At 40.0% G+C, this 15907-nt stretch overlaps 1 protein-coding gene across 5 annotated transcripts in view; it reads right to left on the reverse strand.

Annotated features, from left to right (window-relative positions):
• Nucleotides 1-15907, reverse strand: part of STPG1 (sperm tail PG-rich repeat containing 1) — a 58911-nt gene that overhangs the window by 20312 nt on the left and 22692 nt on the right. For 3 of the 5 annotated variants that reach the window (XM_007522583.3, XM_060205549.1, XM_060205546.1), the window contains 3 exons: nt 15190-15291; nt 9137-9307; nt 2794-2902 (listed from right to left, as the gene is read on the reverse strand). In XM_007522583.3, coding sequence (XP_007522645.1) covers nt 2794-2902; nt 9137-9307; nt 15190-15291 — 382 coding nt within the window. Of the gene's footprint in view, nt 1-2793; nt 2903-9136; nt 9308-11060; nt 11171-15189; nt 15292-15907 lie in introns of those variants that run through there. The other 2 variants (XM_060205548.1, XM_060205547.1) reach the window with 2 other exon arrangements.

Here is a 15907-nt window from a genome sequence, read left to right on the forward strand (position 1 = left end):
ATGACCTGCTACTTTGAGTGTCCTTTTCCTTATCTTCTCTCTCTGAATCCTGATGGAATTGGAGTTCAGAGCCCTTTTGTCACCCAGATTTATTATTTTTTATTTATTTATTTATTTATTTGCCTCCAGGGTTATCACTAGGCTTGGTGCCTGCACTGCAAATCCACTGCTCCTAGAGGCCATTTTTCCCATTTTGTTGCCCTTGTTGTAGTTGTTATTGTTGCCATAGCTGTTGTTATTGTTGGATAGGACAGAAGAAAATTGAGAGAGGAGGAGAAGACAAAGAGGAGAGAAAGATAGACACCTGCAAACCTGCTTCACCGCTTGCAAAGTGATCCCCCTGCAGGTGGGGAGCCAACTGGGATCCTTACGCGGGCCCTTACGCTTTGCGCCATGTGCACTTAACCCATTTAGGTTACCGCTCAGCTCCTGTAACCCACATTTTTAAGTTTTATTTTATTTTATTTTTAATTTTTTTAATATTTATTTTATTTATTTATTCCCTTTTGTTGCCCTTGTTGTTTTATTGTTGTAGTTATTATTGTTGTTGTCGTTGTTGGATAGGACAGAGAGAAATGGAGAGAGGAGGGGAAGACAGAGAGGAGGAGAGAAAGATAGACACCTGCAGACCTGCTTCACTGCCTGTGAAGCGACTCCCCTGCAGGTGGGGAGCCAGGGTTCGAACCGGGATCCTTATGTCAGTCCTTGTGCTTTGCGCCACCTGCGCTTAACCCGCTGCGCTACAGCCCGACTCCCAAGTTTTTTTTTTTTAAAGAATTTATTTATGAGAAAGATAAGAGGAGAGAGAGAGACAACCAGACATCACTCTGGTACATGTGCTGCCGGGGACTGAACTCGGGACCTCATGCTTGAGAATCCAATGCTTTATCCACTGAGCCTCCTCCCGGACCACTTTAAGTTTTATTTTAACATAGGTGTTTCTGCACATTCTAATTTTCTTTCTTTCTCTTTCTTTTTTTTTTTTTTAAGTGCCATCAGAATTATGGATGAGGCTTAGTGCCTATATAACAAATGTTACATTTACAGTTATCTTCTCCTTCTTTTTCTTCTTATTCTTCCTTTGCTTTGATAGGACAGAAGTTGAGATGAGAGGAGAAGAGGGAGAAAGAAAGACAACTGCAATACTGCTTCACCATTTGTGAAGCTTCCCCCTTGCAGGTGGGGACTGTAGTCTTAAACATGGATCCTTGCACAATAGTACTGTGCCCTTAATTGAGTATACACCAGCCTGCCCCCTATTTGTTGTTTAGTTGGGAAGGTCTTGGTGATAACTGAATTTGGAAACTCTATCCAGCAATGTGTAAAAGTCAGCATTTTGCTAAGAATTGAAGGCAGGCCTGGATGATCTTGGTTGCTAAATACTCAGAGCTAACGAAGATATAGCAGGAGTGCCAATCACTGCTATACTCCTGTTTCGTTTTGTTGTTGTTGTTGTTGTTGTTGTTTTGGGGGAGGGTGCAAACATAAAAAAACCAGCTTGCTTTCTTTCCTTCTCTCCCTCCCTTTGAGAAAGACAAAGAAAAGGCAGGGAGAGGAAAAGAGAAGAGACCGCAGCACCCAAGTTTCCCCCCATGTAGTAGGGGCTGAACTCAAACCTGAGTTGTGCACATGACAAAGCAATGCACTCTCCATGGGAGCTATTCATCAGCTCCAAACAACATTATTTCTGAGAGATGAAAGTAGATGGTTTCTAGTAGAGGGGCAAAGTCCCCAGGCTCTGGACCCTGGTGAATTCAGCAGGTCAGGAGAATGTTTGATGGCCCCAGGCAGCAAATCAAATGGGCCTTGCTTCAGATATGGCTAAGGGATCCAGGACTAATCACTCACTTTTTTTTTTTGTATTGTTCTCACCTGTAAAATAGGGATAACAATAATAATAGCTCACAATTTCTGAGCATATAATTATGTGCCTAGCAAATTTTCTGTGGAGTTTTGAGTAGTCAATGAGATAATAACTGTATAGCCACTGGCACACAGTTAGACTTTAACAAGTACTATGGCCTCTTTCCCTCTCACTCTGTATTACAAGAAGTGAGATTACTCAGTACCCTTCCAGAGGCATGGGTGCATGTGGCTGACTATGAAGTGTCCACATCCCAGGGCTCACTGGCAGGGCCTGAGGCCAAACCTCAGATGCTGGCTTTGTTCTACTGTATAAACAAACAAGGTGGGGTTTTGCCCAGGGATGATGCAAGGCAGGGGAGCTTTACAAGGGGCTTAGCCTCCTAATTAGGGCTGGCTTTGTTATTCAGTTTCAGACTGATCTTCTCAACTTTAATCTGGATTTGCTGAAACCTGACATGTGCTGCAATTTTTATACACAACCCCCTCCAAGAGGCATGATTGCAGAAGCACTGCCCTCCTTGCCCCTCCTTTCTCTTCTGGGGCCCAAGGCTCCCAAAGGGTCTTTGGGCACCTACTGGGAAGGTACCATCTAATGAGTGTTGTGGATTATAGACACTGGGGACACGAAAACACACATATTTCTGAAACAAGATGATGCTTCCCCAGCTGGCTGCTAAGAGCAGTGTGCCCAGTCATGAGAGGGAAAGACAAGGAGGCTGCCTTAGGGTCTGTTGTATTCCAGAGCCAGTCATTCTGCTCTACTGGAAATAGCTGATTTCCTCCCTTCTCTTTGTTCAACAATTGCCTCCACCCCCTACTCCCAACAAAGCCTCACTCCTTCCAAAGAGAGTCCCTATAGTGGTTCAGATGGCTGTAGTTCTAGAACATTATCCCTCAGGTCAAGGCCAGTGCAAGGTGGCTGCTTACCTGGAGCAGGTCCTCTTTCACTAAGAGTCAAAGTTCCTCTCTGGGTTTTTGATAGAAACCCGGCTCTGGCACAGACGTTATTACTCAGCTTGCAGCAAGAGATTGAAGCCTATGACAAAGAGACAAAAGCAAGAGACAAAAAAAAAAAGCACAACATACTCTGTGAGTTCCCTTCTTTGTCACTGTGCTTAGAGGACTGACACATTTGAATTAAGAAAAAAAAAATCAAATTCACCTGACCTCAGAAAGTAAACTGACACAAGTGGAAAAGGGTCACACCAAGTGTGACTTCATCATCACCCCAATTCCAGTGACTGATGGGTGTCTGATCACCAGCCACTGTCTGGGACCTCAGCATGGCACAGAGGATGGCACCCACGAAGATTATGCACAGTGTGTACGATCCTGCACAAGTTGTTTGATAGTTCTGAACATGAGTTTTTTCTTATCTATAAAATGGATCAGTACTTGATGCAGTGTTGCTGGCTGAGGAGGTGTAGACAGCTGACAGAAATCATCTCTAGGGGGCTGACTGACAGTGCACCTAGTTAAACACACATATTACTATGCACAACGACTGGGTTCAAGCCTTTACTCTCCACTGGCAGGGGGGAAGCTTCACAAGCAATGAAGCAGGTCTGCAGGTATCTTTCTTCCTTTACCCCTCACTACCTCCCCTCCCCTCTCAATTTCTGTCTTAGCAAATAAAATCGAAAGAGGGGGAACAAATGGCTGCTGGAGACAGTGACTCATAGTGCTGACACTGAACCCCAACAATGGCAGTAAACCCTGGTGGCAATGAAAAATAAAGAAATCACTTCTAGGAAAGTGTTTTTTTTTTAAAGATTTTATTTATTTATGAAAAAGACAGGAGGAGAGAGAAAGAACCAGATATCACTCTGGCACATGTGCTGCCAGGGATCAAACTCGGAACCTCATGCTTGAGAGTCCAAAGCTTTACCACTGCACCACCTCCCAGACCACGGAAAGTGTTTTTAAATAAGTGCATAATGCTACACACACAAATTATTTCATTATCTTTTTATATGATTTTTATTCCTTTCAAGACATAGTTTTACATACCTCCATCCTAACTCCTCACTGATTAACCAGTCCTAGTATAATCATGGGATTTGGAGGCATACACAGAAATCATCTCATTTAAACTTGGATTAAAAGCATACTCTTGTCTCAATTTATCTGAACAGAAATTAAGACTTTTTTTTGATCCACAATGTATATATGTGAGAATACCCAGTGTGTTTAGAATGCTAGAAATATTAGAGGGAAAAAAGAGAACCTGAGATCATTCTTTTGTTTCACATGAATCACAAATATTTTAAATACCAATTTGTAGTCAGTCTCCTGTACACATTAGATAAAGGATGCAATAAAAATTGTGTTGGTGAGTACTGGGAATATTTACTGAAAGAGTGAAACTATTTTCTGGGGCTAAGGTGGTTTGATTTTCTGTGATACTCCTTTGTAAAAAAAAATGTTTCTGAAGAAATGCAGTTGGCATTTTGATTTTGTGTTTACAAAGGCAGAGGAATTTAGCTTTTTCCCAGGGCTAGACTGCATGCAGAGAGGGCAAACAAAAAGATCAGATGGAACAGCCTAATTACTAGATAGAGGGAGAGGAGCCAGGTTGCCTGAGAGGAAGTAATAACATGGTACCAAGGAAAAGGATTCGAAAAGAGAAGTGGAGGATCTTGGCAAGCAAAGGCAAACAAAGGCCTTGACAGACCTCAATGTGGAGTGTAGCTAACAAGATTACCTCGCTTCTACTACTCACCAGTTGACTCAACCATTGTTCTCCAGTTCTGGAAAAAAAAAGCCTTCTGTAGACAAAACAGCACTTCAGCTTTATTCCTTTATTCTTCACCCAGACAGAAAAGCAACCAAAAAGGAAAGCATTTTTTATATACCTCAGTGTGTGTCACTAGAAGATTTCACAATTAGATTAACAAAATAGTCAATTCTACTGACAGGTTAAAAAAAGAATGAAGGAGATTTATTGTATTGCTATGGGGTGAGGGCAGGGAAGACCCAAGATACAGTTAAGTCTAGAATGAACATATACAGTGGCAAATGTAATCTTAATACCGGAGAGAGGGAACAAGAGGGGAAGAGAATGTGAAAGAAACTGCACCTGGATTTTGATAGTGCCTGGCCCATTTAGGAAGCACAATTCTAAGGGACTTTAACTTTGTAATTCATGGGTTGTTAGAATACTTGAATATGTTTTCTTGATGAGCAGTGTGTTATTTTCAGAAGCCCCACTAAGATAATAATGAATAAAAACCATGTAACTTCAAATTGATCTGTCAACAGGAGGATAGAGTTCTGACTAGAGGAATGGCCATTTTATTTCTAGATGAATGAATAACTGAATACTCCTGGGAAATTACTCTTGTGTTGTCATAGCCATTTGTCATATGCTTACTCCATACCAGGACCTTGACTAGGCACTGGAGATGTGAAATTGGGGGAGAAGCATGTGATGTGTTAGGGAGGCACACTAGCCAGAGGATCCTTTGGCTGCAACCAGGAGACCAGAGGGAAGGACATTCACACAGAGATAGCCACTGTCTATGTCTCCCCATAGGCACTTGCCCCATCTCAGGAATACCAAAGCCACCGTGGCCAAGAGCTTCTCTTATTTTTTAGACTAGGCCTTGACTTCTATCCTATTAGGAAACCTCATGAACTGTTTTTCCAAAACCCACTCTTTCTTAACCTACATTGCAGTCTATTTGACCACAGTTTGTAGTTACTTTATTTGCTGTTTACTAGTTCTTTTTTTACTCTTTTCTTTTAAGACTCATTTATAAATGAGAACAATGGGGGAAATAAAAAATCAGAGCACTATTCTGGCATATGCAATGCTTGGGATCAAACTCAGGACCTCATCGCCCCGAATCCAACCCCTCCCCCATTGCACCACCTCCCAGATCACTATTTCCTAGGGTGTCTGAATTCCCTACTACAATCTAGCTGTATCACCAGTCTGACACAAAATAGACACAGGACCTATGAAGGAAAACTCAGCAGAGCTGAAGCAGTAGGGTTACTTACTCTTCAACTTCACATCTTAGTCATGTACTGTATCCATTGATATATAAATGGCATCTTCAACACTTTGAATCTTGTTCTTTTTTTTTTTAACTAAAAATAAGGTTGGAGACCTAAGTACCCACGGTGGAATAGATGAAGGTTTTGTTGACAGTAAAATGTACTGAAAACTATCTTGAGGAGAGTTGATTAAATAGCTCACTTGAATTGTACACTGTTTCGCCATGTACATGATCTAGGTTGAAGCCCATCCCCTACTACATTGAAGGAAGCTTTGATGCTATGGTCTCTTACTTTTTTTGCCTATCTGTCTATATTCAAAAGCCAAAAATTTTTCTTGGGAAAATGTGAAAAGGCACCCTGTGACAACAAAAATTCTATAAATCAATATTTCTTTGATAAAATAATATTGGAATTTGGAAAAAAAATAAAATAAATGATAAGACAATATCCTTCATGGATTCTTGTGAACACTGGATAAGATACTACACAATGGTTCTAACAGCATACAGAGTATAAAAAGTGTTTCACCAGGGCCAGGTGGTGGTACTCCAGGTTAAGCCACAGGGTGAAGAGCATGAGGACCTGCACAGGGATCCCAGTTCCATTACCCGGCTCCCCACCTACTGGGGGGGGAGGGTCACTTCACATGCAGTGAAGCAGGTCTGCAGGTGTCTAAGTTTCTCTCCCCTTTCTGTTTTCCTTCCTCTTTTAGTTTCTCTCTGTCCTGTCCAACAAAAACAACAACAATGGCAGCAACAACAATGGAAAAAAGATGGCCTCCAGGAGCAGTGGATTTGTGGTGGAGGCACTGAGCCCCAGCGATAACCCTGGAGGCAAAGGGGAAAAAAAGAAGAAAAAAAAATTTATTAAAAGTTAAAAAAAAATTAAAAAGTGTTTCACCATCATAATTTTCAGGTTCCATCACTCCAGGGAGGGCAAGGTTATCCAAAGCTGCACAGCACCCAATACAAATCAAAACAAAGCAATACAATAGAGTAGCTACTCACAAGTGGCTACTGAACAACTGAAATCACAACTGGTACAAATTAAGATGTGCTACAAGTATAAAACATTCACTAGATTTTTATTTACATGATACCATTTGAACATACTGAATTAAACAGAACATATTAAAAATTAATTTCACCTCTAAATGTAGCTACTAGAAAATTGGCACATGTGGGTCACCTAATGATTCCATTAAACAGGGTACTTATATTGCTTTGAGTATGTTATAGTTGATTAGATTATTTGTAGACAGTGACACAATCCTTGTAGTCAGAAAAGCATGATTTATAAGTGCTATAAGTGAAAAAAATCCAAGCGTGAAATATTCAAGGTCAAAATATTTTAAAGTGTTTCATAGTAACAAAACACTATGTATAATTCTTAACTGTTATCACAGTTTCTGTCTCATATGTTTCTGATAATAACCCTGTAGAGCCATTTTATAATTGAGGTTCAAGAGGTAAAGTGAATGCTCTATATATCACCATGAATTGTGGAGTCCTTACACACTAGATGCTTGCTAAGTACTTAGTATAGATTATCTGGTTTAATATTTTCTTTAACATTATAAAGTAGACATGTGTCCTCATTTTATAAATCAATAACTTGAGTCTGGAAAGGCAAGGAAGCTGCCCAAAGACTCTACACAAAAGAGTGGCAGACCGGAGATTTTAACTAAGTCTTCCTGAATCCATCTTTTAACTACTAATCATACAATTTTGCCTCAGTGACTACAAAGTCATTATAATTGGCATAACACTACTGTTATTAAAAAAAAAAAAACTTCAACTATGGAAAGATAATTTATTTTCCCCATGAGAACCTAACTTGTAAATTGTGTCTGCAGATAAGGTGGTAAAAAGTGTTCTCATTGTTGCAGATGAGAAAACTGTCCTAGAATGGTTACATTATAGGAGTGATAGGAAAAGTGTTTTTTGCTTTTCAGCTTTCAGCTCAGAGGAAATAAGGGTTCTCAAGGGCTGGATGCTGGCGCACCAGGTTTAGTGCATATAATACAAAGTGTAAAGACCCACAGAAGGATCCCAGTTTGAGCTTCCAGCTCCCCACCTGCAAGTAGGTGTCACTTCACAATTGGCAAAGCAGGTCTGCAGGTGTCTATCTTTCTCTCCCCTTTCTCTATCTTCCCCTCCTCTCTCAATTTCTCTCTGTCCTAGCCAATAAAATGAAAAAAAAAAATGGCCACTAGGAGCAGTGGATTCTCAGTGGATTTGTAGTGCCAGCACTAAGCTCCAGCAATAAACCTGGAAGGAAAAGAAAAGAAAAGAAAAGATGTGGGAGGAGATAGCACAATGGTTATGGAAACCAACTGTCATACCTGAGGCTCCCAGGTCCCAGATTTAATCCCCAATACCAACATAAATCAGAGCTGAGCAGTGCGGTGGTAAAAATAAATAAATAAATAAATAAATCTCCCAACACCAGTTGTCTCTATCATGCCACTGAAGTTCAATTCCAAGAAGACCAAAATCATTTACTTCAAGTGCACTTGTCGGGGAGTGCGTGTCACCTCTGCATTGACTCCTAAGTTAGTCATTCTTCAGTTGTTTCCAGAAAAGGTAGGTAATAACACTGCTACAGCAGTCAGTGATCAGAAGGGCCTAAGGATTACACTGCAACTCATCATTCAGAACAAGCAGCCCTACAATGGAGTGGTACCTTCTGCCACTGCTCTCATTATTAAAGCCAGCAAAAATCAGCCAAGAGGCAGAAAGAAGCAGATGAACTTTAAGCACAGTGGAAACAACACCTTTGATCAGATTGTTAACATTGCCTAATAAATGAAACACCACTATATAGCTAGAGAGTTGTCTGGTACCACTAAACAGATCATAGGGACTGATCAGTGGAAGAACAGCGGCAGCATTGACAGCCACCACCTGAGTGATAACATAGATCAGCAACAGTAATACTCTGGAATGACCAGCTCATTAACTACAAAAGAAAATGTTTCAATAAAAGATGATTTAGCATTGAAAAAAGAAAAGTATTCTCCAAGGCAGGGCCATCCTTTTGGTCCATACTGATCGATCGCTAGGTTGCTCGTATTCTGGGTTCTACAAACTCCTCATGAATCTATTTTATGGTCAATATCTTCATGTACTCACTGAGTAGGCAATGAATGCTAACTAGTTTGCCAATCTTATTAAAATTCTATCTCTGAAAATCCCTCCCCACTTTCTTTCAACAAATCAGTCATTTAGTATATATATTTTGTAAATATATGATACGTCCTTACATTGTAATGATTTGGTGCAGGAGTTTCAAATTTGAAAGCTTTTGCAAAGCTTGGTGACTGGAACATGCTGGAGCAGGAATTACTGAAGTCTTTCTTTGAAGAAAAATGTGATGGGATAGTATATGCATTGGCTGCAGGAAATTTAGAAATGATGGGGTCCATTCGGGCACGCTATGAAGAAAAAAACCAAAGCAATCAGCACTTTTTTTTACATATATAGTTTTAATTAATGGTTTAATAATAGTTTATAAGATCATAAGATTACAGGAATATGGTTCACTCCCCACCAAAATTCCATACACCCTTCTTCTCCAACAATAACTACCTAGTTCTCACCAAAGTCTTTGAGACAGTTTGTCTACTTTTTTTTTTTTTTGGCAAGTTTAAGTGTTTTCATTCTCTACATTCCAAACACGAATGAAACTATCTGGCTATTGCTTTTCACCTACTGATTTATTTCACTAAACTTAGTCACTTCAAGTTCCATTCATCTTTGTCCCAAAGGACACAATATCTTTTTTTTCTTTTATCATTTTATTAGGTGATTTATTAGGTGGTTTGAAGTACAATTGTCAATGTATGGATACAATTTCTCATCTGTGATAATTGTCTGCCAAACACTCTCACCTCCAACTTAGAATCTAATAATAATTTTTAATAAAATTTTACAAGTGACTGTATACATGCAAGTTGAGGGAACATTGATTTAGATTCCATTTCCTATAAACCAAGTCACTTGGCTCCTGAGAGGCTCAAATCATACTGCTTGGTTCACTGAGAAAAGGGTAAAAACATCTTGATTTGCCTATTAGGAGGTCACTCTGAGTTAGCTTTTTCCATTAATATATACCCCATAACTTCTTTATCCAGCCACCAGTCAATAGGCATTTAGGCTGTTTCCTTTCCTTGGTTATTGTAAGTAGCACATCTATGGACACAGTAGTGCATATATCTCTCCAAATTAGTGTTTCCATGTCCTTTGGGTATATGCCTACTTGCAGGATCATAAGGTATTTCCATGTTTATTTTTCTGAGGACTCTCCATACGGCTTTCTACAGGGACTACAGCAGTTTGCATTCCTACCGTCACATAAACTTATGACTCTGAAGGACAGATGTCAAAAAGTGCATGTCCAGCTCTAGGTTTAAAAGCATTTTATAAGAGGTGAAACTTTAGTAGAAGATGAAAAACTGACCCGAGACTCTGAGGATTTGGAAAATACACATTCAGACCTACTTTAAATTTTGTAAACTATCTCAAACTATTCATCTTATATGTGAAACTTGACTAAAATAATTTTACCATAAATAGATGTCTACCCATCCTATTTCAGTCCTACTACACTTGACTCAAAAGCTGTTAGGTAATTTCTATGACAGAAAGCTTTAGCCTTTCTTCTTCCAAGTTAGGCTTTCCTTCTGAGTAAAACCTAACGTTTTATTTCTAAAGCCAAATCATAGGAATTTCCTAAATGACAAGTTTGCTTTTAATGTCTTCAAAACACAAAGCTCCATAAGGCTGCAGTCCACCTATGCTTCCTGCCTGTCCCCCCACCCCTAGCCCCTGCTCTCCACTCCCTATACCTAAGTACTGATTTCATAAAACTCTGCAAGCTTTTTACTGTTTTAACTGACCATATTCCTTCCAGGAAGTCATGACAAAACTATTTTTAGTTTTAAAAAAAAAAAACTAGAATCAATGTTTGCTAAGTAAAAAATGACAAAAGTCATAGAAACTAGATGATAACATCAATTTACCCTAGGATAGTATGACAAGTATTGGAATCTGATAAGACAGAAAAAAAATCTTACTATTTGATGGCTAAAAGCTTGAGAACATTGCTCTGGGGTTCCTCAGCTTGATAAGGGTCAATAACTATACAAGCACACTAAATGGGGGAGGCTATGGGAAAATATTACTTACCCCCATCCCCTTTAGTCTGTCCTAGGTAGTAGTGGTTCTCAGCACATTGTTTATGAACCATCTGTGGCACTAAAAGCAGGCTTGCTCTTGATCTGAGTCTCAGCTGACCCAAATCTAGCCCAAGTTCAAGTTTTTTTTTAATTATTTTTTATTTATTCCCTTTTGTTGCCCTTGCTGTTTTTTTTTATTGTTGTAGTTATTATTATTGTTGTTGTCATTATTGGATAGGACAGAGAGAAATGGAGAGAGGAGGGGAAGACAGAGAGGAGGAGAGAAAGGCAGACACCTGCAGACCTGCTTCACCGCCTGTGAAGCAACTCCCCTGCAGGTGGGGAGCCGGGGCCCGAACTGGGATCCTTATGCCAGTCCTTGTGCTTTGCGCCACCTGCGCTTAACCCGCTGCGCTACAGCCCGACTCCCCAAGTTCAAGATTTAACCTGATGTTGGGTCTAAAAAGGCAATGAGGTTCTGAGTTTGATCCCAGGCATTGTATATAATGCTGCTAACCACCGATGTTCTGGAAATAACTTTGCCCCAAACTTTGCCCCAAACTTTATTTTGGGCAACAGTTAGCCAAATGCTCTTCATGGATTGTGGGTTTTTGTATTTAATCCTCATGACAATCCTGAGTAGTGGGTCATATGATTATCCCTGTTTTATAGATGAAGAAACTGAACTTCCTCATCTAGCTAAGTAGTAGAGCAAGCTTTCTCACCCAGGCAGTCTGGCTTCAATATATGATAAAGATCCATCCCATTTTAAAGAGCAATAAGTCAACAAAATACTATAAATGCATGCTTTTCATTCACAAGATGAGGAGCTGATCAATGGCTGTGGAAAGTATTAGTTCAAAAGCAGCATTTCCCTGTATCTCATTTGCCCGGTGGAGTAGACATATCTTTACTCTTTTTTTCAGCCTCTACAGAAGGCTGTCAAAGTTCAAACTACCAAAAGAGTGGGCAAATAAATGGTTTTTAAAATCACTTTTTCCTCAAAATTAGCCCCAAATCTATAAGATAAGATCATATTAGTGGTGGCATCAGCAGGGAGGGAGTTCCAGAGTCAAACAAATTGGAGATGTTACATATACCATGTTCCCATTTTGAGGATTCACAATACATATCAGAGTATTAAATTCTCTGAGGAATCCTACAACAAAGAGGCCTAGCTTCATTTAACCAGGCTTTCCCAAACTTACTCAACCACAAACTCTTTTTTGGCCTCAGGTACCTATGCACATAGGTGCACAATTTTGTTTTTAAAAAGTCTCTCAACAGAGTCAGTTTCATAAAGCATGTTAAGAGAGTTCATCTTAGAGTACAGTCAAAGTAGCACTCCCTCCCCATTCCTATTCATCTCTTGGCTTTCTTTTAATTGCCAGACCTGTGGTCTTCAACGTCACATGCTGGTATTTATGAACCTCTTTCCAGAACATACTAAGTTTTCCAGAACCACTCCTTCCACCACACACACATAGAAAAAACTACAAATGGCTCCCCCCATCTACCTCATTGAACTTCCTAGTCAGTCCTACAAATAATTCTGGAGCAAAGATTTAGAATACATTAATTAAACTCTTTATCTTACTCAGACCTAAAGAGATGACAGGTCTTCTGAAAGACTGAGTGTAAGATGTCCCAATAGTCACCAGGAAGTTTCTAAAATTTATAGACCCACAGAGGTTTTTGATCAGCCTCACCCACAACCACACTCCTCCTGATTGTATGCCAGTGTCAGTAAAGCAGTCCTTTCTTTGATGAGGGCTCCTTTGAATTCCTCCAGACCTTAGGGTCTGGAAACAGAAGAAATGCTAAATATGAAAGTCACTAAACAGGAGTGGAGGCAGAGCATGCACATCCAACTCAGAAAGGAAGCAGATAAGGTGTGGGGTCTCCTGACAGATTAATTTCTCAAGGACCCTGCAAAGGATAAAAAAAAAAACATTTGTAAAATAAACATCATTTTCTGTGTTGATCAAAAGTGGGAGAAGGGGCTTGAACAACTCCATGTCTGACTTCTTTAGAGTTTAGCTTACATTTTAAAGAGAACTGGTTAGAGTCTACAATTCTCAGGTCTTCCTTCAAACACCCCTCTCTTCCAGACCATCCAGCTCATTCTTCGCAAAATTATTGTATCCTATGGTTTTGTCAGTTTCCATTTTATAAATAAATTAAAATTTAAAAAAATATTGTACACAGTGCCTCACACAGAATTGATCATGTGCTCTGATTCAGTCCCTTATTTGATGCTGAGCAGTAATGGGCAGTGCTACTAGTTGGCAAAGAAGTTCTCAGAAAGAAAATTTAGGTGTTGCAGGAAGTACTGTTTGTGACTCAGGTGGTAACAATCATAATATTTAGTATGTTTATAATGCGCTGTAGTTTCAAAGAGTATTTCACTCATTGCAATGTTAATTTGCCTAGCGCCTTCAGGGAGTCTCCACTTTCATGAGGCAAGTAGGACACAGAAGGGTGACGTGCTTGAGGTCACATTGAGAATCTATGGCTGAGTCAGGATTAGGTCTTAAATTGCCTTGTCTCCTGTGCCACAGCATCATGAGGCGGCACTTCTTTGCCCCATTGCATTTGAGTCTCTTTACTCGCAGAGTCTGGAGTAGAAAAGTAAGGAAGTAATTGTTCCATGAACTCACAGCTCCTTTGCTCATAGGGAGTTGACTCCAAAGTCGGCTTACCTCTTGAGTGTTCAACACTGTCAAATTCAAATTCCAACGAGTGGCTGCATTCAGAACCTCTTAATGGTCCTTTTGTGTGGGTTTTTGGTAGTTACTATTTTTTAAATCAAAATCAATTCCAATGTCAGGTTTCAGAATACATCTTTGTTAGAGATTATCACAACATTTTCTTTCTAATGCCACTGGGGATTCACCACTCAGGGTCAACCTTTTTAGATAGAGAGAAAGGAAGACACCACAGCACTGAGACATCCCAGTTATCTGGGAGCTGAATCTGAACCTGGGTTACACACATGGCAAACCAAGCACTTTCCCAGAACTGTTTTGCTGGCTTGAAATTATTATAAACTTTTAAAGGGACAAGATGACACATGCACTTCATCAATGCTAAAATCTCGGTGTGCTTTTTTTGCATTCATCTGCTAGTCTTTGGTTAAGTTAGTCTGCCTCTTCTCCTTTATTTTAGCTGTTTTCCTTGCCAATTTATAAATATTCCAATAAAGATTATCCTTGTCCAAGTTTAACCAAGAACTTGGGACTTCACATAGCTACTTTTTTGTTAGCCCTCTGCAAGAGTAAAGACCTTCATCTTGTGGCTGGAGAGGGGACTCACTGAGTAGAGCACAGAGGTATGTATGTGTGGCTCTCAGATCCCATCTCTAATTTCACATAGGCTAGAGTGGAGTTATGCTCTGGTCTTTTTCAATTTCTCTTGCAAAGCAAATAAACAGATCTTTAAAAAAAAAAATCCTGCGGGGCTGGGAGGTGGCACACCTGGTTGAGTGAACAGGTTACATACAGTTCGCAAGGACCCGGGTTCAAGCCCCATCCCCACCTACAGGGGGAAAGCTTCACAAGTGATGAAGCAGGGCTGCAGGTGTTTCTCTGCCTCTCTCCCTCTCTATCTCCCCCCTTCCTTCTCAGCTTCTGGCTGTCTCTATCCAATAAATAAAGATAATTTTAAAAATTAAAAAAAAATCCCACACCCTACAAAGAAAAGGAACAGTGAGGAAAGAATGATTTCAGATCCACTGCCTGCTTTCTTTTTGGTTCCAACAGATTCCTGAAACATTTGGATATCCTAGTTAGGCAAAGCAGTGTTAAACATATGAGGGTCAGATGTGTAAGAGTAACATGGTTTTCCTGTGTTTAAACATCTTAGTAAACTATTTGCTAGAGTACTCCATGATGTCAAGATGGGTTCTGGATGGTAAGGCTCTAAATCTTCCCATTATGGCAATGTATAGGGGTAGAAAAAACAAATCACTTAAAGATATAGGCTCTAACTTACCTGCATAAAATTTAAGGAGGTAGTTCCTTTTCTAATTAGAACCATAGACTTTTGGAAAGAAAGGACCACGGGTCCAGTACATGGTTATTTAACATATGAAAGAAATTACTGAGACAATACCCTTATTCAACAGAAGGAGTTCTCACCATAGAGGGGAAAGTGCATGTTCCTTTCTTAGACAAGGAGACACTGTTGGACACTGGAGATTGGTGAATGACATTGTAGAACCCAGGGCCTGGTATATCATCCTGGAAGGGAAGAGAATGAAGCATCTCTGGGATACATTCAATTCCATTGTGTTTTCTTGCAAGCTTTGCATCCATTAACACTAAGCCTCACTGTAATCCTCCAGGACAGGCAGCAAGCCACCAATGACAGCCTGGTTCCACCATCTCAAACACATGCAATCACCTTCTCTGTACCAAGCTCTGGGGATGGGATTCCAACCCAGGTCTGGGATCTCCAAAGTCTTTGTTCTTTGCACTCTGTTGTATGGCACTGCAGAAGACTGTTGTATTTCTTTGTGTTTTCAGGCCATTAGAGAAATGAGCATAAAATGGGATACAAAGTGTGGCTGATGTGCTTGCTAGTCAGTGTATTGATTGGGTAAGCCAAGACATAGTTGAGGGAAGGTGACCGATTTCACGTTAACCGCACCCCACCTGACTCAGCTTCCTCCTCAGCCTTTCAGAAGAGAAATCAGGGAGTGTTTCTGTTTATAAAACAAAATGAAACAAAAACAGCCTTCATCCCAAACAAGACCATTTCTAACACTCAGACAAAAAGAGGCAGATTCACGAGTCTCAAAAGCTAAATGATACAGGTATGCTAGAGAGAAAAACACGGAAGCGTGGATTCTAAGCA

The sequence above is a fragment of the Erinaceus europaeus genome, chromosome 13 (genome assembly GCF_950295315.1).
Source record: "Erinaceus europaeus chromosome 13, mEriEur2.1, whole genome shotgun sequence".
Lineage (NCBI taxonomy): Eukaryota > Metazoa > Chordata > Mammalia > Eulipotyphla > Erinaceidae > Erinaceus > Erinaceus europaeus.